Raw genomic sequence first — 22,409 nt, forward strand, 5'->3', positions numbered from 1 at the left:
TACAGGGTGCTATTAAAATATTAAAGTTGGGGGTTCTAACTAAGGGATGAATATTTAGGGGATGATTTTTTCTACGCCATATTAAAGAGTATTACAAATGGAATAGACCAGTTTTTGTCCTATTCGAAAATATCTATTTTTTTCAGAGATATAGCCTGGATAAATTAGTCCGGGACACTCTGTATAGTGGAAGATATCGACAAAAAATTCAGATGGTATCAACATGACTGAAGAATGCCAGAAGGACGATTCCAAATCAAAGCTTAACGTAAAGACCTCAATATAGAAAAAAGAGAAAGTAGTCTTAATTGGAAAATACCGTGCTTCTAAAAGACTGATCTATTACTGATCAGATCTTATCAGCTCTGAACACAACTTGGCATATACATTGTTTATTAACTTCAAACATGCCTATGGAGACTATCTATAGAATATTGATTATACCCGTAGTAGCTTACGGTTGTGAAACCTGGGTAATGACGAAAAGGGATGAAGCCCAACTCAGGACATTTGAGAGAAAAATACTGCAAGAGAAAAGTACTGCAAGAAACAACGAGGTTAATGCAATGATGGGACATGTGCAGAGACAAGACGATGAAAAAACAATCAACAAAATATTACAATGGAAGCCGATAAGAAGACGAAACAAAGGAGGCCCAGAACAATATGGTTGGATTACGTGGAAGACAACTTGAAAACCATGAATATACAACAATGGAGAAGAAGGCCACAAGAGAGATCCGAATGGACAAACATAGCCAGGCAGGCAAAGACCCATTCAAAATTAGGATGCCAAATAGTGTTGCCCAACATCGGTCTTGGTCTTGCAGTCTTGGTCTTGTTCTTGCGTTTTCGCAAGACCAAGACCAAGACCAAGACCACCTAATTTTAGCAAGACCAAGACCAAGACCAAAACCGCCTAATTTTAGCAAGACCAAGACCAAGACTTACCGTGCAAGACTTGAGCAAGAACAAGACTAAGTCTGCGAGACTCTTGCGTCTTGCAGTTAGAACTGAGGGTCGTTTTAAGGAGTATACGGGGGGTAACAAAAATACAGGTCATACATTTAATCACATATTCTGGGACCAAAAATAATTCGATTGAACTTAACCTACCTTGGTACAAATGTGCACATAAAAAAAGTTACAGCCCTTTTAAGTTACAAAATGAAAATCGATTTTTTCGAATGTATCGAAAACTATTGCAGATTTTTTATTAAAAATGGACATCTGGCATTCTTATAGCAGTAGCATCTTAGGAAAAAATTATAGTGAAATTTGGACACCCCATAAAAATTTTATGGGGGTTTTGTTCCTTTAAACCCCCCCAAACTTTTATGTACGTTCCAATTAAATTATTATTGTAGTACTATTAGTTAAACACAATGTTTTTAAAACTTTTTTGCCTCCTAGTACTTTTTCGAAAAATCAGTTTTTATCGAGATATTTCGAATATTTGTCAAATCCACCACATATTTGTATATGGTTAAGTACGATTATGGAGACTTGATAATACATAATATGAACATTTATTTATGATTTACATTTTTAGGGATATTTTGAAACATATTAAAAAAGAAGTCACATCTCGATAAAAGGTGCCTTTTCGAAAAACTACAAAGAGGCAAAAAAGTTTTAAAACACTGTGTTTAACTAATGGTACCGCAGTAATATTTTAATTGGAACGTACACAAACATTTGGGGGGTTTAAAAGAACAAAACCCCCATAAAATTTTTATGTAAACATATTGAAAAGTAAGCCTCAACTCGATAAAAACTGCCTTATCGAAAAAATACTAAGAGGCAAAAAAGTTTTAATAATATTGAATTTAATTAATGGTACCACAATAATAATTTAATTGAGACGTACACAAAAGTTTGGCGGGGGGGGGGGGGGGGGGGTTTAAGGGAACAAAATCCTTATAAAATTTTTATGGGGTACCCAAATTTCACTATAATTTTTCTTTAAGATGTTCCTGCCATAAGAATGCCACGTGTCCATTTTCAATAAAAAATCTCCAATAGTTTTCGATATATTCGAAAAAATCGATTTTCATTTTGTAACTTCAAAGGGCTGTAACTTCTTTTATGTGCATATTTGTACTAAGGTAAGTTAGGTTCATTCGAACTATTTTTGGTCCCATAATATGTGATTTAATGTATGACCTGTATTTTTGTTACACCCTGTATAAGTTAGCTATATTCTTAGATACTCTATGAGAAACAGAAAAAATTTTAACAACAATTTTGAAAATTGGACTTTACGAACAATACCATAAACATACATAGCGAATCAAAATATCTATTAAAAGAACACTCGGCACATTTGACATGTACTCAGAGGTCATTATTATAATGTAAAAATAAAATTTTTTGGTACTTTCTTTCTTAGCAGCCGACTTCTTTACTCCGACATTAATTGTCCTGGTTTTGAGAATAGTCGTCTTCTAATCATATTCAGATGACACAACATTCCTGCGTTGCGACGCCTACTAGGTATGAAAAAAAGGTTGATTAATAGCAAGCTGAAAATTTGTTAATAGCTTAAGGGTGTCTAGTCGGACAAACTTTGATATATAGGAACACTGGAACAGGGGAAGTTTTAATTGTGAAACAAGTTAAAAATTTGGAACGGTCAGACCACGTAAACGTCACATGCATTTTGTCCGACAGAACTTCCAATTGATTTGTTACCCCTTCATTAAACTCTCATGCAAGAATCAGGCTGCTATTTATCACCAAATGGGAGTTATAATGAGTGGAACACGTAGAATAAGTCAAATGACAGGAATTATGCAGGTGATAAATAGCAGTCTCATTTTTGCATGAGAGTTTAATGAAAGGCTAACAAATCAATTGGAAATTCTGTCGGGTACATGTGACGTTTTCGTGGTCTTACCATTCCAAATTTTTAACCTGTTCCACAATTAAAACTTCCCCTGTTCCAGTGTTCCCATATATCAAAGTTTGTCCGACTAGACACCCTTAAGCTATTAACAAATTTTCAGCTTGCTATTAATCAACTTTTTTTTCATACGCGGGATCCAGACAGTAATATCGAATATCGTATCCAAACTTTTTAAAAATATGTCACCTTAGCACTTATATAAATTTACATAAATATTTTTTTTATTATTAGTTTTCTAGGAACCTAACCAGAAATCTTATCAGTATACATTAATAATGTAAGACTATTATGTATTGGTTCTGCTGCACAGTCAGCAGAAACAATACATAATAGTCTTACTATAATAATGTATACTGATGGGTCCTGTGTTATGAGGTCACTCGGCTAAACAAAATTTGCCGAAACAGCGCAGCTTTTATTTTTGTAAGTATCACAACCAGACAAAACTATAGAGATAATGCCGGATATCGTGTAAACATAATACCACATTATACCGAAATATTATTTTAACCCGGGAGTAGTCGCGCTCACTTCTGTAACGTGAATAGTCGCGTGTTTAAATTCTATCTCAAAATACGAATTTAAATACGAATTTACAACAAATTTTTATTTTATAGTATTTTTATTTACTTGTTATGTTAGAAATATTATTTCTAACAATTATTAAAGCTAATTGGCTCTCCCCAAAGCCATAAATTCCACAAAAAGAAGAAGAAGAAAAAAGAAGAAAAAAAATCCTAGGCATTACTACACCCTTCCGCAAGGCAATTACGAAATTTTTTCAAAATTGCAAAATTTTTCATCAAGTTATCGCGAAAAAGGATAAAATGTGAGATTCTATCTAACGGCGCGACTACTCGCGGGTTAACGATATGCACTTCTCCAAATTAACACACCACCTTAAAAAACGGGTCATTTTTAATGTCTCAAATTTTCTAAGCCTGTTGTCCAATTTAATATTTTGTCTTATTCTTTATAAATATCGCAGTAATACATAATAGATATTGTTGCTAGACAGGTCAATTATTATTGTCAGTGTATACTGGGTGTACCAATCAAAATGTGTTTTTTCTCACTCTGTGGAATATTGAAGCATTATGCTAACTTATTATTCTAGCATGCAATAGCATACTGAAAATAAAGCCCAACTATAGCCTCATATTTTCTTAACATTATGTTTTTTTATTCATTCTCTTATATTGGATAATACAACAGTTAGGTACTTTTTTAACTAGCCATGTTTTTCATCAATACAGAAAGTTTTTAAATAACTTATTATTCTAGCATTTATATAATACTGAAATTAAAGCCCAACTATAGCCTCATATCTTTTTAACATAATGTTTTTTTATTCATTCACTTATATTGGATAATACAAAAGTTAGGTACTTTTTTAACTAGCCATGTTTTTCATCAATACAGAATGTTTTTAAATAAGTATGGCAAATTTTAATGGGTAATTCTGCACGAAAAAGTAATGACAGTTTGCTTCATAAATGTTTACTTTATAAATGCTTTGTTTACCAAATAGGGGGGGTTAAAATTTTTCTTACAAACTGACGATTTATTTATTGCTCTAAAACCGGTTGAGATATGCAAATCAAATTTTGTGGGTTTTAAGAGGTTGTTTTAACTTTAGTTAGTTAGAACATAGGCAGGGATCACTTAGATCGTGGGTTTAAACCCCACCCGGTGTCAGTTGTTTCGATATATATTAATTTGGCTAGTCTTTACTATGGCTATGATTTTCAAGCTTAAAATATACCTCTTTGTTACGTTGTTCTGAGATATGCAATAAGCTAATGGGCAACTGCGAGACTTGCACGACTCTTGCTACAAGACAAGACCAAGACTGTCTAAGTCTCGTCTTGGTCTTGCATTTGGGCAACACTAATGCCAAAACAAGAAGAAGAAAATACTTCTGAAACTAATAATATTAAAGAGTATGTAAAAGGTTAGTCAATAATTCCAATACATAACACAGGCCTACAGAAAAAAAAATTTGTTTTGGTGCCGTGAATCTTTAAGCTGATTTTTACTATATTAGTAGCGATAAATGGAAATATGGATTCCGTTTTTTTGTATGAGCTCTAGTTTTATGGATATGGCACATTCCGAAATTAGTAGTTTTAATATTAGAGATAATGAAGAATATGCTATTCAAAGGAATATACATTGTTAATTAAACTTCTTCCTCAGTATATTTGTTGTTCTCACTGTATTCTGCCTTATTTATGCAAGAAATGATGTCGTTACATTACTATTTTATAAGGAAATAAAACAGCTTGAGAAGTATTTTTAAACTTTTAAAACTCCTCCGTATTAAGCTAGGTCTAATGAAGCAATTCGTTAAGGCACTTGCTTCTAATGTTTTGACTACATAGGAAGGAAGCTGCCCCAGATAAATACGAAAAAACTCAAAGCTGGAATCTTTGATATACCACAGATCTGACTTCTTACAGAGGATTTGGCTTTTGTGTGGTCAATTAATGCGGTAGAGAAAAAAGCTTGGCTTTCATTTGTGGACGTTATGAAAAATTTTCTGGGAAAGATCAAAAGTAAAACTATGCCGAGCTGGTAAACCGTTTGCTGAATAACTTCCAATTACTTGGACGTAATATGAGCATCAAAGTCCAATATCTTCACGGCCACCTGGACCGTTTCCCTGAAAACTCAAGTGACACAAGTGAGGTAAAAAATATGAGATTTCACCAAGACATAAAAACCATGGAGGACCGCTACCAAGGAAGATGGGACACCCATATGATGGCTGATTTTTAAAGAGAGACTGTTTAAAAGTTCACTCCAGGAAATCACGCAAGCGAAGCTTTCGTTACGTCAAGTTTTTTTTCTATTTTGTTAGTTTTTTCTCAAAACTAATTGTATATCTGTTTCATTGTATAAAGAGCTTTATTGTATCTAGTTAAATGGCTTAAAATATATGTATTTTCTAATTGTGTGATATTCATTTCAATTTAGTATATCCATATCGGCATATTCGTATTTTAATGCATAAGAGCTGGCATGGGCTACGTTATCTTGAAAACTAGAGCTGATTTGGCAAAACTAAAGCCATATTCGGAATCAGCACCCCAAATATACCTAAAATCAGCTCTAAACACTTTGGCACCAAAAACACTGTAGGCCTGTGAATTCTTGTAGCATTTAGTTTTAAAACCTTGATAATTATTTTTTTTATGTTCAAAAGAGCGAAATACGCATAATACATTGGCAGGTGGACGAGGTTTAAATATTCCTGTTCGAGTATTATTTGCATATTATTTTATACTTTGTTTAAAGTGGAAAGTTGTAAATTATTTCTACATGACGGGAGTTCTTAGATAATTAATGAAAATATCAGCCGCCTTCTAGTGTCATAAAGAAAAAAGACGAATAATTTGATTGTAGTAGGTTTACCAAGGGCGGATCCAGGACCGATTTTCGGGAGGGGCCATGAACGGTTTTTTGGGAGGAGTACCGGGGGGTCTGGGGGTAATTTTTAAAAATTAGGGTTACAATGGCCAGTTTTAAGGCACTTTTCACACACTTTTGAGGGCCATGAAGACATTCAAAACTTTATTAAAGTTTAAAGTTAACGTTATTAAAGTATTATTAAAGTCAGGACGGCCTCCTACACATTTCTTCGGATCCAAGTGCAGTTCTTTCAATAAGTTTAATACTATTTTTCCAATGCTTCTCCTGGCAGGCCTTCTTTTTCCTCTCTTTCTTAATTTTCACTAATTATTTTTATATTCTCATAAGCGTCAGTGAACCTGACAAAGTCTTCACGAATGTTGTTATTGTGTATGTATCTCAAATTTAGAGAAAGCTGTTCCATGTGGGATACGTCGTCGGTCGTTTCGTCAAATATGACAGAGTAATAATTTGCACTCTAAACCTGATTCATAATTTGTTCAATTATTTCTCCACAACATGTTATCAATTTATTTTGAATGGTGCTACTAATGTATGTTGCTCAGGAAGATGCTGTGGATAGGTGTTGTTTAAGAGTCTTATCTCCTGATGCGACTTTAAACCTTAATAATTTCCCTCATTGCTAGGTCCAGCATCTTCGTCCAGAAGCAGAAGGCCATTATCACGATGGCCTCTTAGATTAATATTTTGTCGACCTCAAACCCCTACAGACTCTACTTTTGGTCGTAGTCTTTCTCAATTTTCTTGTATCTCTTTAGATCTCTGAGAGTCTATCTGGTTAATGACTGACTTTTGCGGGTTGCGATAACTTTGTAGAAAATCAAGCCCAACCTGAACGAATTTCTTGTGGTATGATGTTTTTTCATGAGTTTGTATGCCTCTGTCTTTGCCCATGAGTTTGGCGAAAGATGATAAAGGTTTAGTGACAAGCTTTGGGCTGACATCCCTTTATTGTGACCATATTTTTCATTAGAAAAATAAATCGCAATACTTACAAAACAATATCTTTTGAATATGCGAAAGTACCAACCAACTACTTTGTTCTAAGCGCTGGTGACCCAAGTAACGCTTCATCTCTTTTTAATTATTCTGTATGTGTACAGAATGTGGAAATTTACACGATTTTAATGGCTGCCGAGGCCGAGATCGTTCTAACAATCGGCACTCTGTAAAATTATCAACATTTTGATTTACAAAACATCCTATGTCATTCTTAAAGCCACAGTTACTGATTTTTTTTCAATTCTAGTCAAGAAGACGTATTTATCCTCTGTTATGTACATATATATGTGTTTTAAACTAAAAACATTTGAACTGTAAATATTTAAATTTATATATTTTTTTTAAATTCTCGGAGCGGGCCATGGCCCCCATGACCCTCTCCCTAGATCCGCCCTTGAGGTGTGCTTTTATATAATTCATATTTAACATGTAAGTTGTCGATTGTGTATATTCCATTTCTCCTTCATGTTGTTTTTTTCTTCCTCAGCTTTTGTCTTTTAGTGGGGCGCTGTTCCTTCTTTTTCGCCACTCATTTCTGTCCATAGTTTCTTCTTCACCAAAAACTTTGCCCCTTAAGTTCCTTGGCCACACAGTCCTTCCATCTTCTCTTCGGTTTTCCTCCATTTCTCCTTCCATCCAAAATTTTTTATCAAAAATTTGCCAAAAGTTTATGGATGTAATTTTTAAAGTACATGCATAAATTGGTATTTTTTATGAAATATCTTATCTTGGATATCTTTATGCACAAAGAAGATTCACACAATTATTTGTTTAATAACAAAATTATTGCTAAAAACGACTATTCCAAATACCTAGGCATACATCTATACTCTAAACTTACTTGGAAAGTGTACATAACAAAGAATTCTGCTTAATTAGTCCAGAGTCCATTAAAGATTTTCTCGGGACACTCAAAGATCCAGGTAGCTGACTAATTTTTTAGTAATTGTAGACCTATAGGAAGAAAACCTACCTGTTTCCTGCCTAGAGTTCGCGTCCGTTTAATTATTAACAATTTAGTGCAAAAATCGCGATTTTTTCGATTTTTTGCACCCCATTCAAAAGCTAAATAGTTGACATAAAATTACTCAATTTTTTAGAACATTGAAAAACCTTCAAAATGCCAATTTTTGAAAGTTAAAAAGTTAATTTGCGAAAATTAACACAAAATAAGTGAAAATCGTTATTTGTTAGTAACTTTTACTAAAACTACCTTAGAACTTTAGTGTTTCACCCAAAGTTGGGTAATGGGGTACTTAACAAAATTTTAAATTTGAGATTTGAAATTTGAGACCGATCCATTAATTAGTTTAAGAGTTATTCTATTTGTTTATCCCAGAGACCTTTATTTTGCAATAACATAAGACAGAAAATAATGAAGAGAGGAAAATTTTGAGTGTGCCAAATGAAAGTAGAAGAGTGATATTATCAAAATGTATTAAAAAAAGATAAAAAAATAATTAGTATAGTCAAAAATCCTAATGCCAAATTTTTGAAATTTTGTAGTTTATAAACATTTAGAATAACTTTGAAAATGTTGCCCGTATAAACAATCTTTTTATATATTCGAAAAGCTAGTATTTTAACACGAATTTTCAAATAAAAAAATTTAGCCTGGGTTCATTTGGGACAAAGTTAGCCACGTGTTTTTTTTAATTCACAGCTAATTTGTTTATCATAATTAAGGAATCTCATTAATACCATTTTAAAGAAGGGGATTTGTATTTTTTTTAAAAAAATTTGCACAAACATTGTAGCTTCACAGCACCCTCTACGATTTTTCAAAAATGTAGTTCAAACGATTAATATGGGGAATCTGCAAATCCACCGAGTTACATAAAATACCGAAAAAGCAATTTCAAACTAATATAATTTTCTGTATCTCCGGATCAACTCAATGGATTTTTATCTTTCTTTATTTAAGTTGTATGTAATTTCTACGTATATTACAAGTATGCAATTTCTTTATACATTTATTAATTAATAAACTGTCTAATTTGTTTAAACAATTCTTGAAAAAAAAAATTTTTTACAAAAATCTATTTTTTTAGTCATAGTATTATTAAGATCATAGAAAAAGTCCGGCACTGATATCGAATAAGCACACATGCTTTTTGATCGATCCTGACAAATAGTAAATTTAACTTACAAAAACCAATCATAGTATTCTTACACTACGTTAACATCAAGTATAATAGTGTTAGTTAAGTGCGTATAGAAAAACATTTTCTGTGAGTACATATTTTTCTATTAATAAGTATTTCATAACCAAAGAATTTTATAAAACCATCAATAAACAACACCAGTCATTGATCGACACCAATTTTTTGTCTTTAAAGACAATTACCAAAACCCGAAGCGGAACAGGTCCGTACTTAGGAAAATCAAATGGTGTTGAGAAATGGAATTCGACGTCGCTAATAATAGCGATGAATCATTATCGCAATCCACATCACAAAAACCTTTATCTTACTCTGCTGCAGCTAGTAGACAAAAAGAAACAATCTATCCATCCAAGCTACAAGCAGTAGTTTTTAATTCTCTCAATGATGTTAAATTAGAAGAATACTTGTTAGCGGTAGGAGCTTTAGTTAGTCCAAAACACATTATTTTTTCATCAAGAATCACCAACAATCGTATCTGTATCTATTTCTCAACCAAACAGGTCCTAGATGAATTTTTTTCAAACAGTAGAGGTTTCATCACTGTAAACAATACACAAATTCAAGTCCGTAGACTAATTACTCCAAGTGAAAGACTCCTAATATCCAATGTTTCTCCCACTATCCCGCATAAGGTAATAGAAAACGAACTACTGCTCTTACGGCTAAAACCAACTTCATCAATGTCATTTTTGCGAATAGGAACCAACAATCCTGAATACAAACATGTACTCAGTTTCCGTCGACATATTTATGTATCTCCACCCACAGGTCCAATTCCCGATACCATTTTAATAACTCATGAAGATACTACAAATCGAATTTTTTTGACATTAGACAACTTATGTTTCATTTGCAAACAACATGGCCACATTTCCAGTAGTTGCTCAGTAAATGTAAATCACTCAGAAACAGCTGTCCCAACTGCTACACTTTCAAACAGAAACGAACCTAGTACAGTAACTTCAACAGAAACGACTGCTATTACACCTTCAACAACATGCACTTCTACAAACATATCAAATAATTCAACGCCACTAACAAAAATATTATCTACAACCAACCTAACACCTCTTGATACATCAACTACAGATAATACAATGCCAGTGATATCCAAACCAAATATATCCACCTCATCAGCCCCCTCATCTCACATAGTCATAACTAACCAGCCTTCATCTTCCAGTCTAAGCAATAATTCTTGCTCGGAATGAAAATAAAGAGAATCCAGCACCAAAAGAATTTAGTGTATCCAACGAAGAAAATACATCTAAATCATCCTCCAAACGAACTGTATCTGAAGCAATATCACCCCCGATTGAGACATCAGCTAGTGACGATGTATTTTCAAAGCCAACTCAGAGACAAAAAAGAATAAAAACAAAAATATCAACAATACCATTAGAAACGCTAATGCAACCAATTAAAGAATTATTCAATTCCGAAAAGCAAATATTAACTTTTGAGGAAACAGTTGATTTATTTGAAAACGCTCATGGAACAAAAGATGTTATCAGCGTTATAAATAAATATACAGTAGACATTCTAGAATTTAAAAAACTCATAACCAAAATTCATTCATATACATCCGAACGCTCATTAAAATTGAAATGTACAAAGCTTAACAAAAAAATTACGAGACAGCTCACAAAAGACAACTACGAGGATGAAGAACCTGACACGGATACATCGACTGAATTATCCCAGGAGCTGAACACTCAATAATTATAACTATAACATTCAATTTATTACAATGGAATATAAATGGGTTTTATACCCATTATGAAATGCTAAAACTTTTAATTAATGATATTACTCCCGCTATCATTTGTCTCCAAGAAACGAATTTCAAAGACCAATATTGCCACACATTTAAAAATTTTTCAACATTTTATAAAAATAGAAACAACCAGGAAAAAGCAAGTGGTGGAGTGGCCATTTATGTTAAAAATACTCTTGAAGCACAAACGATTCCACTAAAAACAGACATCGAAGCTGTAGCCGTCTCAGTTAAAGCTTCCCAATGCATTAATATATGTTGCATCTATACTCCCCCAAACACACTTATCACCTTAACCGACTTAAAAGCACTCATTTCACAAATACCTATGCCCAGATTAATAGTAGGAGATTTCAATAGTCACAACCCAATGTGGGGCTCAACAAATTTTAATATCAAAGGCAGACTAATCGAAGACTTGTTAACTGAAGAAAATTTAAACATTCTCAATGATGGAAGACCAACCAGATTTAATGTACATACTGGTACAACATCGGCAATCGATCTATCGATTTGTGACCCAACTCTTTCAACTGCTCTTAATTGGGATCCCCTACCCTTTTTATATGGGAGCGACCATTACCCAATAAAAATGTCTGTATTTTCTGATGACAATATCTCTGAATACCAACCAGTCCGAAAGTGGAACCTGAAAAACGCTAATTGGTACAAGTACGCTGATGCCATAGAAACAGGCATAGAATCACAAGAATCTAGTTTTGAAAACACTGATATAAATGAAACTCTCAACATTTTTACGAATATTATTACATACGCGGCAGAAACACATATAGGAAAAACTAAAATATTAAGGAAACACAGACCTCTACCATGGTGGAATACGGAATGTCAAAATGCAATCAAGCAATATAAAGCATCTTTTAATAGAATGAAAAAACATAGTAACACAACTAACATAACTGAATACAAAAAACAGAGAGCACATGCTCGATATATAACAAAAAATGCTCGAAAAACCAACTGGAGGAAATTTGTCTCAAATATAAACAGTACAACACCTTTATCTACAGTCTGGGCCAATATTCGTAAAATATCAGGAAAAAACAAATTTTACCAAGTGCCTTTTATTACTCATAATACTAATATAATAACAAAACCTAATGAAATAGCTAATGCTTTTGCTACATACTTCGAAAAAAACTCCAGCAATAGCAACTATTCCGAAGAGTTTATACAACACAAAATCATCACAGAAAAACAACAGCTCGATTGTGAAGATAGAGATAACAGTTCCTTCAATATCCCTTTAACCTTAGATGAACTTAACTTTGCCCTTAGTACTACAAAAAACTCTGCTCCTGGACCCGATAATATACCTTTAGTATTCTTGGAAAAACTGCCAGACAATGCAAAGTGTATTCTTCTAAACATTTTCAATCGAATATGGTTAAATAATGTCTTTCCAACCTCCTGGAGTGATTCAATAATTATACCTATTCTCAAACCTAACAATGCACGAACTAAAATTTCCTCATATAGACCCATCTCTCTCACCAATGTAATGTGCAAAGTCATGGAAAAAATAGTTAATAAAAGATTGCTATGGATATTAGAAGAAAATCACCTCCTGGTTAACGAGCAAAGTGGATTTCGACAAAATCGAACTACTACTGATAACCTCATTGATTTAGAATCTGAAATTCTTGAATCTTTCGCAAACAAACAGGAAACTATTGCAGTATTCATAGACATTACAAAAGCATTTGACACAGCATGGCGTTACGATATTATCAGATCATTACACACTTGGAATATTAGAGGTAATATCATTAATTTCATTTCAAATTTCCTTAAACAACGCAATTTTCAAGTAAGAGTCAATAACTGCACATCTTCAATAAGACTTCAAGCAAATGGCACCCCTCAGGGGTCTGTAATAAGCGCAACGTTATTTTTAATTGCCATTAATAATATTATAGCATCAAACTCCAGCTTAGTTCATGGCAGATTATATGCGGATGATCTGGTATTAGTATCTTCAGGAAAAAACATCTCATCAGTACAGCGTCACTTACAAACCTCACTTCATGAACTCGAAAACTGGTCGAAGAAAACAGGATTTCAGTTTTCACTCAGCAAATCGAAGTGTTTGTTATTTTCAAAGAAACGTGATCCGAATAAACCGCAACTAAAATTATGTAACCAAATCCTGAATTATGCCGATGACATTAGGTTTTTAGGGATGATTTTTGATACGAAACTCACATGGAAAAAACACATTCTACAAATAAAAAAAACATGCCAAAATGGAATTAATCTTATGAAAACTCTCTCTAATAAAAACTATGGAGCTGACTATAACTGCCTAATCCATATTTATAAAACCCTAATTAGATCTAAAATAGATTACGGTTCCATAGTATATGCATCTGCGAAAGAATACTTATTACACCACCTTGACGTAATCCAAAATACGGCATTAAGAATAGCTACAGGAGCATTTCGGACCAGCCCAATAGAAAGTTTACGAGCAGAAACTGGAGAGCCATCACTTGAACATAGAAGGATGCACTTAACTCTCACATACGCATTTGCTGCTAATTCTAATCCAAACAATCCATCTAGAAATAACATATTCACTGATCGTTTTAAAAACCTATATACTGAAAATAGGAACATGAAACCGCCATTCTACGAAAGAGTTAGACAAACCCTTAGGACTTTACAAATTCCGATACCAAATACCTATTCCAACTTCATAGAAATTCCTCCTCCTTGGACATTAAGCATTCCTCAATCCGATACATCCTTAAATATCTTTAGAAAGAACGATACTCCACACTCCTTAATAAAAAATACTTTCATCAACAAACTAACAAAATTTTCTAAGTCCTATCATATATATACAGACGCTTCTAAAACATCTACTGGAGTTGGGGCAGCTGTCATTACTCCAAATAGTACACTTGAGTATAAACTACCATCCTTAAGCTGTATACATACTGGCGAGCTATACGCCATCTATCAATCTCTCGTTCATATTAACTCCAGTAATATATCCAATGCTCTTATAATTACCGATTCCCTCAGTTCCATCCATACCATTAACCAACTATACACGAAGCATCCAATTGCTCTACTAATTAAAAAAGAACTAGCTACCATTCAAAACAACAACCATATTGTACAATTCCTATGGGTTCCTTCACACATTGGCCTCCAAGGAAATGAAGCGGCGGATCGGACAGCCCAACAAGCCAGGGACAGTGAAACCGCGAGTGAAGTGAGAGATGTAGTTCTTAATGATTTAAAATCATTTATTAAAGTGAAAGTCGAAAATCTGTGGCAAAACCAGTGGGACAGTTCAACTTCAAAACTTCGCGAAGTGAAAACGTTTGTAAAACCGCGGAAATCTCAAATTCACAACAGAACTCACCATGCCATTGTTACTCGCCTTCGTCTAGGACATACCCGACTTACCCACGGACACATAATTGGTCACACTAATCCCACTTTATGTGAAAACTGTAATATCCCACTAAGTGTTAAGCATGTACTTGCAGAGTGTCCAAAATACCAGTTGCAGAGACAGAACAACCACATCATCGGATCAACAAGTGAAATCTTAGGAGAAAATTGTAAAATTGAACACTTGGTAAAATTCCTTAAAGATATCAATGTATTTAACAAAATCTAACATTTGTAAATAAATTACCTTATGTATATGTATATGTCGCTAATAACCTCCGAGGTTGATGCGACTATTTTGTAAAATAAAAAAAAAAAAAAAGATCATAGATAAAGTTAAAGTACACTTTAATAAATACAAATTTTTATTAGATAATTATTTATTGAAGATATATTTTTTTATAGTATACCTTAACTTTTTCTATAATTAATAATGATAGCATGATTAAAATCGTGGATTTTTGGGAAAAAATTATTTTTTTTTAAAATGGTTTAAACAAATTAGAATGTTTATTAATTATTACATGTCTAAACAAATTGCATATTTGTAATGTACAGAAAAATTACATATAAATTAGAAAAGAACGATCAGAAATATATTCAGTAGATCTCGAGATATAGAAAATGATAATATGTAGTTTTAAGTTGCCTTTTTGAAGTTATACTTCTTTACCGGCGATAGAGGGTAAATTTTTATATGGGAAAACCTAGCGACCGGGCGCATGCGCATTATAACTTTGTTCTGATTGGATGTTCAAATGACATGTCAAAAATTATTCAATATGACGGCTGTGGCACAGCTGTAGTTAGATTATTTATGGTTGTTGCATTTTAAAATTTGTGTGAAAAGAAACAACAAACAAAAGTTAGTTAATAGTTATACTGCCTTTTTAAATAGTTTTCATATACCTATATTTTTGGACTTTTGGACTATTTTGGACAAGGAAAACTCATTCTAATTTGATAAGTAGTTTTTATTATAATCATATTGTAATTATACATTTGGATTAGGTTGAAATACATACATTTATTTTCTCAAGAATGCGGATTTTAGAGAGAAATCCCAAATTAGGTTCGATTTTTATTTTTAAATTATGATTTTTTGGCGTAGATTTATTTATCTAGTAGGTATGTAATGCTTTGATTTACATACTTAATTTGATTACCAACAAAAGTTCTACCAATCTTCATCTAATATATTGTTTTCTTACTGTTTTGTTATATTTTTATATTTTCTTCCACAAAATTTGAACTACATAATTTAATTTTCAAAACCAACTGTCAAACAGTAAAACGTTCAGTTACCGTATTTTTCCACATGATAAATAATGTGGGATTGGACGAGTGAGTCTACGCTTCGATTACGAGTCAAAGCGGCCGAAATTCACGGGTTCAATTCCCGATGCAAGTTTTATTTTTTTATTTTTTTATGCATGTTATGATTGTAAGTATATTTGTTATATAATTTTTTTTTAGAAAATGCGTATTTAAAATTTTTGCCAACAATTATTATCGTTCAGAAATCATTTTTTCTTTGTGGCATTTTTCAATGTGTTTGTGTGCGTTTTATTCTTTTATTTTTTTAAATTTTTGGTATTGTCTTAAAAATCACATAATATGTAGTAGAAGTATAACTTCTTACGTGCGTACAAAGTACACACACATTCTTGTTTAGTTTTTGAACTCGTGCATTTGTCGGTTCCCAGCTCCCCTTTCACTTACCACGATTAGTCACCAATTGAACTAAATTTTTAAAAATTCGTGTAAAATACCAGCTTTTCTAATATGTAAAATGATTTTTTCTATTGACAATATTTTTTTAAAGTTATTCTAAATGTTTATAAACCACAAAATTTCAAAAATTTGGCATTAGGATTTTTGTCTATATTTGATATTTTTTTATCTTTTTTTGGTACATTTTGATAGCATCAGTTTTCTACTTTCATTTTACATACGAAAAATTGCCCTATCTTCATTATTTTCTGTCTTATGTTATTGCAAAATAAACGTCTCTGGGATAAACAAATAGAATAACTCTTAAACTAATTAATAGAACAGTTTCAAATTTTGAGGGTTTGTTAAGTACCCTAATACCCAACTTTTGGTAAAACACTAAAGTTCTAATGCAGTTTTACTGAAAGGTATTAACAAAAACGATTTTCATTTATTTTGCAGTTTGCGTAGCAACAAATTAACTTTTTAACTTTCAAAATCGGCATTTTGAAGGTTTTTTAATGTTCTAAAAAATTAAATTTTGTAGTTTTATGTCAACTGTTTAGCTTTTGAATGGGGTGCAAAAAATTGAAAAAATCGCGATTTTTGCACTAAATTATTAATAATTAAAAAACGGATGCGAACTCTAGGCAGGAAACAGGCAGGTTTCCTTCCTATAGATCTACAATAACTAAAACAGTAGTCAGCTACCTGGATCTTTAAGTGTCCCGAACATGGTCTATTTCTAGCTTATTTCCCTGGAGTAAATAGGTAGAAAATCAAAACTAAGCTTGAAAAATAAACTACTGATATACAACACCATAACCAAATCGATATGGATATATTATGATATCGAAGTCTGGGGATGTGCCAGCAAATCTAATATTGCTATCATCCAAAGCAGCCAGTCAAAAATATTACGCATGATCACAAGTACACCTTGGTTCGTGTTGAGTTTAACATTACATGAAGATCTGAAGGTTCCATTCATCACAGATGTCATTAAACATAAGTACAACACTACGAGAAAATGGAAACGCAGCCTCACAGCAGCTAGTACACCCACCAATTGCCCGAAGGTTAAAGAGACAATGGCCAGCTGTCATGAAGACAACCTAGCAATCCTTCACTGGAAGGAATCCCTTCACGCCAATGAGGAGCCCAGGTCCCAAGTCAACACTGTAACTTATAGACTGTATAATATTCTGAATGTTAATTAAATAAAGTATGATTTAAAAAAAATGTAGAATAATCTACTGCAAAAGTTCTCACAGTTTTTTGGAGTTGGCATTGAGTACACAATCATAGTCGATTTTTTTGGATCAGGGTATTACTATTTAATGTTATTGATCACTCTAGGAGAAAAAATCTGGAGACAAAACATGAAAAGTTTAATCCTTGAATTAAGAGCAAATTACGTTGAATAATACAATAGCTACTTTGACTTAAATTTTGTTTACTTTTATGGTAGGCAAAAAAATTATCAATACACCTTAATCTTCATTATCATCTTCTTCTTTCTGTTTTTCTCCTATCGGAGATGGGATATCATCAAGCCTACTCGAATTTTGTTTACTTCTTCTTCTTACGGTGCTTATCCTTAAGGAAGTTGGCCATTACATTTGCCCATTTAATCTTATTTGCAGCCGCCCTGAATACTTCTATGGAGGTCATATTCTCCATTGTCGCAGGTTTTTAAGCCAAGAGTTGCGTCTTCTTCCTGGTACCCTTTTGCTATTGATTTTGCCTTCGATTATAAGTTAGAGCAGCACATACTTTGGATTTCTTACGATGTGACCAAAATACTGTGTTTTCCGTTCTTTTATTATAAGCATAAGCTCACTTTCCTTGTTCATCTTCCGCCAGACTTCCGCATTTGTCGTATGGCTCATGTAGGATATTCTGAGCATTTTACGGTAGCACCAGAGTTCGAATGCTTGAATTCTTTTTGTGTTGCTTCTGCCATTGTCCAGGCTTCAACACCATAGAGCAAGGTGGAGACAACATAGCACATAAGTATTCTAGTTCTCAATGAGATATCTAGCTGCATAGAACATTTTGAATTTTATAAGGCACTGTACGCGTCTTTTCCAGACGTGTTCTGATCCCTAGTGAGTGGTCCAAGTTTCATCAAGGTTACTTCCAAGGTACGTTATTCTTGTTACTCTTTCCAGATCTGTTCCGTCGACATTGACATTCACCATTCTGTTTCGGTGCTTGCTGATGACCATTGTTTTTGTCTTCTCTGTATTCAATTTCATTCCAAATTCTCTACAGGCTCTCGTTACTCAGTTCATTAGACGTTGCCGGGCTTCAGCAGTATCTGTCAGGATGACCATGGCCCTACAAGATACTATATAAATGCAGTAAAGTCTGTAAAAACCTATCCTGGCGCCAATGTGCAATCTGATCACAATCTATTGTTAGCCGAAATAAAATTAAAACTTAAACGGATAAAACAACAACGATCCTCTAACAAACTGGATACCGATTTTATTATAAAACAACAGTCAGGGGATTGCAAACAATTTAGAGAGTAATTTTGAGAATAGCGAACAACAGGAATCCATCGAGGATCATTGGAACCAAATCAAAACGATTATAAGCAACTCAACTTCAAACTTCAAAGAGAAAAATCAAAAGAAGCAACAGTGGATGAATGATGAGATTTTGAATTTGATGGAAAAAAGACGCAAATTTAAGAACCAAAACATCGAAATGTATAAACGCATTAATAAAGAGATAAGGACTAAAATACGAGCGGCAAAAGAAACCTACTTTGAAAACAAATGTTTAGAAATTGGAGAGTTGCAGAGAAAACATGATTCATGATTCATTTAATATGTATAAAAAAATAAAAGAACTCACCGGTCAGAACAAAAAACATGCAAATAACATCGTTGATAGAGACGGAAAACTGATTATCACTGATTTGGATAAAATAGACAGATGGAAAGACTAGATTGAGGAACTGTTTAATGATCAAAGGCCCGACCTTGAAATTAACGAAGTAGTTACAGGACCTGACATAACTATGGAAGAAATTGAACAAGCAATAAGATTAGCAAAGACCAGAAAAGCGACGGGACCAGACGAAATACCGAGTGAAATAATAAAGCTCTTCGAAAGTTCAGGTAAGATCTCTCCTTCATCTTTTTAATAAAGTTTATCAAACTGGCTATATACCAACGGATTGGCTGCTGTCGACTTTTGTGACGATACCTAAAAAAGCAAACGCGAAAAGATGTAGTGACTACCGAACCATTATCTTGATGAGTCATGTTTTAAAGATATTTCTACGAATTTTGCACTCTAGGATGTATCAAAAAATAGAAGAACAGCTTGGTGATACACAGTTTGGATTCCACAATAACCTTGGGGCAAAAGAAGCACTGTTTAGTATTCATGTTATGGTACAGAGATTCAGAGATGTCGGACATCTGGTTTATATGTGTTTCATTGACTTTGAGAAGGGTAAAACATACTGAAATGATTGCTATTCTTCAAAAAGTGGGTATTGATGATAAAGACCTATGCATTATCAAAAATCTTTACTGGCATCAACGTGAAAACATCAGGATTGACCGGGAGACGTCTGAAGAACTTCAAATACGAAGAGGAGTAAGGCAGAGCTGCATTTCGTCCCCACTAATATTTAACATCTATTCTGAGTTTGTTTTCAATAAAGCAGTGGATAATGCTCAATGTGGTATCAAAATCAATGGCGCCAATATTAATAATTTGAGATATGCGGATGACACGGTGTTAACTGCGAGCAATTATAAAGAACTTCAACATCTGATTAATAGGATTACCACAACGTGTGATGAATATGGATTCAAGCTAAACACCGCAAAGACCAAGGTGATGGTTGTCAGTAAGACGCCAATACAACCGGAAGTAGTAACAGCTTATGGTGAACAATTAGAGAGAACTAACAGTATCACCTACCTTGGTTGTAATCTAAATGAGAACTGGGACATGAGCAAAGAAATTAGAATACGTATAGAGAAGGCCCGAGCTGCATTCTTTAAGATAAAGAAACTTCTATGTGGAAACAACATTACTTTGAATCTTAAAATTAGATTAGTGAGATGTTATGTGTTCTCTACTCTTTTGTACGGTGTCGAAGGTTGGACTTTAACAGATACTCTTCTCAAGAAATTGGAAGCCTTTGAAATTTGGGTATACTGAAGAATCCTACGAATAAGTTGGGTGGATAGGGTTCGCAACGAAGTTGTTTTGCACCGGATGGGAAAAGTCACGGAAGTCGTCAGAACAGCTAAAAATCGAAAACTTGAATATTTTGGCCATGTTATGCGACACCCAGAGAGATATAATATACTTCATTTAATAATACAAGGGAAGGTAGACGGAAGAAGAGGGCCAGGTCGAAGAAGAACGTGATGGCTTAAAAACCTGAGAGAATGGTATAACAGATCCTCTGCATCCCTTTTCCGAGCTGCCGTTAACAAAATTGCTATAGCCAATTTGATAGCCAACGTTCGATAATCGAGTACGGCACATGAAGAAAGTACAAGATACTAAAAACATATATGTTCTTAACATTCTTATTACTAAAAAGAGACTAATATGTATTAAGATTACTAAAGAGTTTCTTCATTTTTATGAAAATGGACCTAGCAATTTCAATACGTTTTTGATCGATATTTTGATCACTTTCCTTGTTTATTATAGTTCCCAGGTATTTGTAATTATTCACCATTTAAATGGGGGTGTTATTTATAGGTAAATATTAAATATACACCTATACACTACACGTAGCGTATACTTAACCTTAAAAAAGATAATAATTTCATAGTAATTTTCGTTTATTTCAGTTCAGAGACCTGACTAGTGTTCTTAGTACCCATATAAAACCGTAGTTTTCTATTTTGATAACAAATATATGAACTAAATAGCTTAACTTAGGAAACAGAAAAAACAATCAATGATTTTATCTATTTTATCAGTGTTCGAAGTGATTATCCTACCAAATATTGGCTCAAGTAAACATATCTTTCATTCAAATATTGTTTTTAGCAAATATTCAAGTGATGTACTTACATCTGGTTCTATACCGTTGGGTAAATCTGTCAAATCTCCTCTCTGACAATCGGTGACATGGTTGGCACAAATACATATATCTGGGCATCGTTCTGACACCCTCACCATCCCTAAAACTATCTCCACTACTGGAATAATTCCAAAGAGGCACCACCACCGTCTCATTCTCATTGCTATTTAAAAATACATAACTACACAAAGTGAACTAAACATAATTTTCCACATTTACGGATGAACTCTTGCTCTTGAATGAGTCAATAAGATTAGAGTAAGATAACAGGTACATTGATAAGGAAATATTATCTTTGGGATGAAAAATGGCGGCCGTAGTACCGATTATACAAGCAACCTACTTTTTTTTAAGAAATATGCTGCTGCTGGAGTTTTAGTTTATAACACTCACTGGAGCTATTAATTATACTGGGTGTCCCAAAATGCATCCTATAGATGACTAACTATAATAGGGAGTGCGACAGGTTCACAGTTAGGTATTCAAAGTCGAATAATCGAAAAAAAGTGGGAATATTTTAAAAATAGTGCAGTTTAGTAGCTACAGTTCGTATTATTTTTCTTTTAATATTCGGTCGGAATAATGATTTAATGAATCAATTGTGATATTCGTTATCACGTCCAATGCTGAATATAGGGCTCTCTCAAACTACTTCAAGTGCTGCCAAAATCTGCTACTGTCAAAAACAGCACGTAGGTACTTAAGATATACGATGTGTTGTTAACTTGTTATCAAATTATTATATTATTATCCCAGATTTAGCCATACGGTCCTCACTCCCTTTAAGGGGAAATTCAGTCATCCCAGATATTTACGGTCTCAAAAATGCTGAGCTCTGTTGGAACTCTTTCCGTGTTATCGAGCCCTAGGTGACTTGATGCGCCGGAGTATTTCCCAAAAATT

General features: G+C 33.4%; 1 protein-coding gene across 1 annotated transcript in view; it reads right to left on the reverse strand.

Moving 5' to 3' along the window:
* LOC126878616 (carboxypeptidase N subunit 2) overlaps positions 1-21,755 on the reverse strand; it is a 114,056-nt gene extending 92,301 nt beyond the window's left edge. The window contains exon 1 of the mRNA XM_050641442.1: positions 21,497-21,755. Within this exon, the coding sequence (XP_050497399.1) occupies positions 21,497-21,667 (171 nt within the window). The 5' untranslated portion in view covers positions 21,668-21,755. The remainder of the gene's footprint in view (positions 1-21,496) is intronic.
* Between the last annotated feature and the right edge of the window lie 654 nt (positions 21,756-22,409).

Source organism: Diabrotica virgifera, chromosome 10 (assembly GCF_917563875.1).
Source record: "Diabrotica virgifera virgifera chromosome 10, PGI_DIABVI_V3a".
NCBI lineage: Eukaryota > Metazoa > Arthropoda > Insecta > Coleoptera > Chrysomelidae > Diabrotica > Diabrotica virgifera.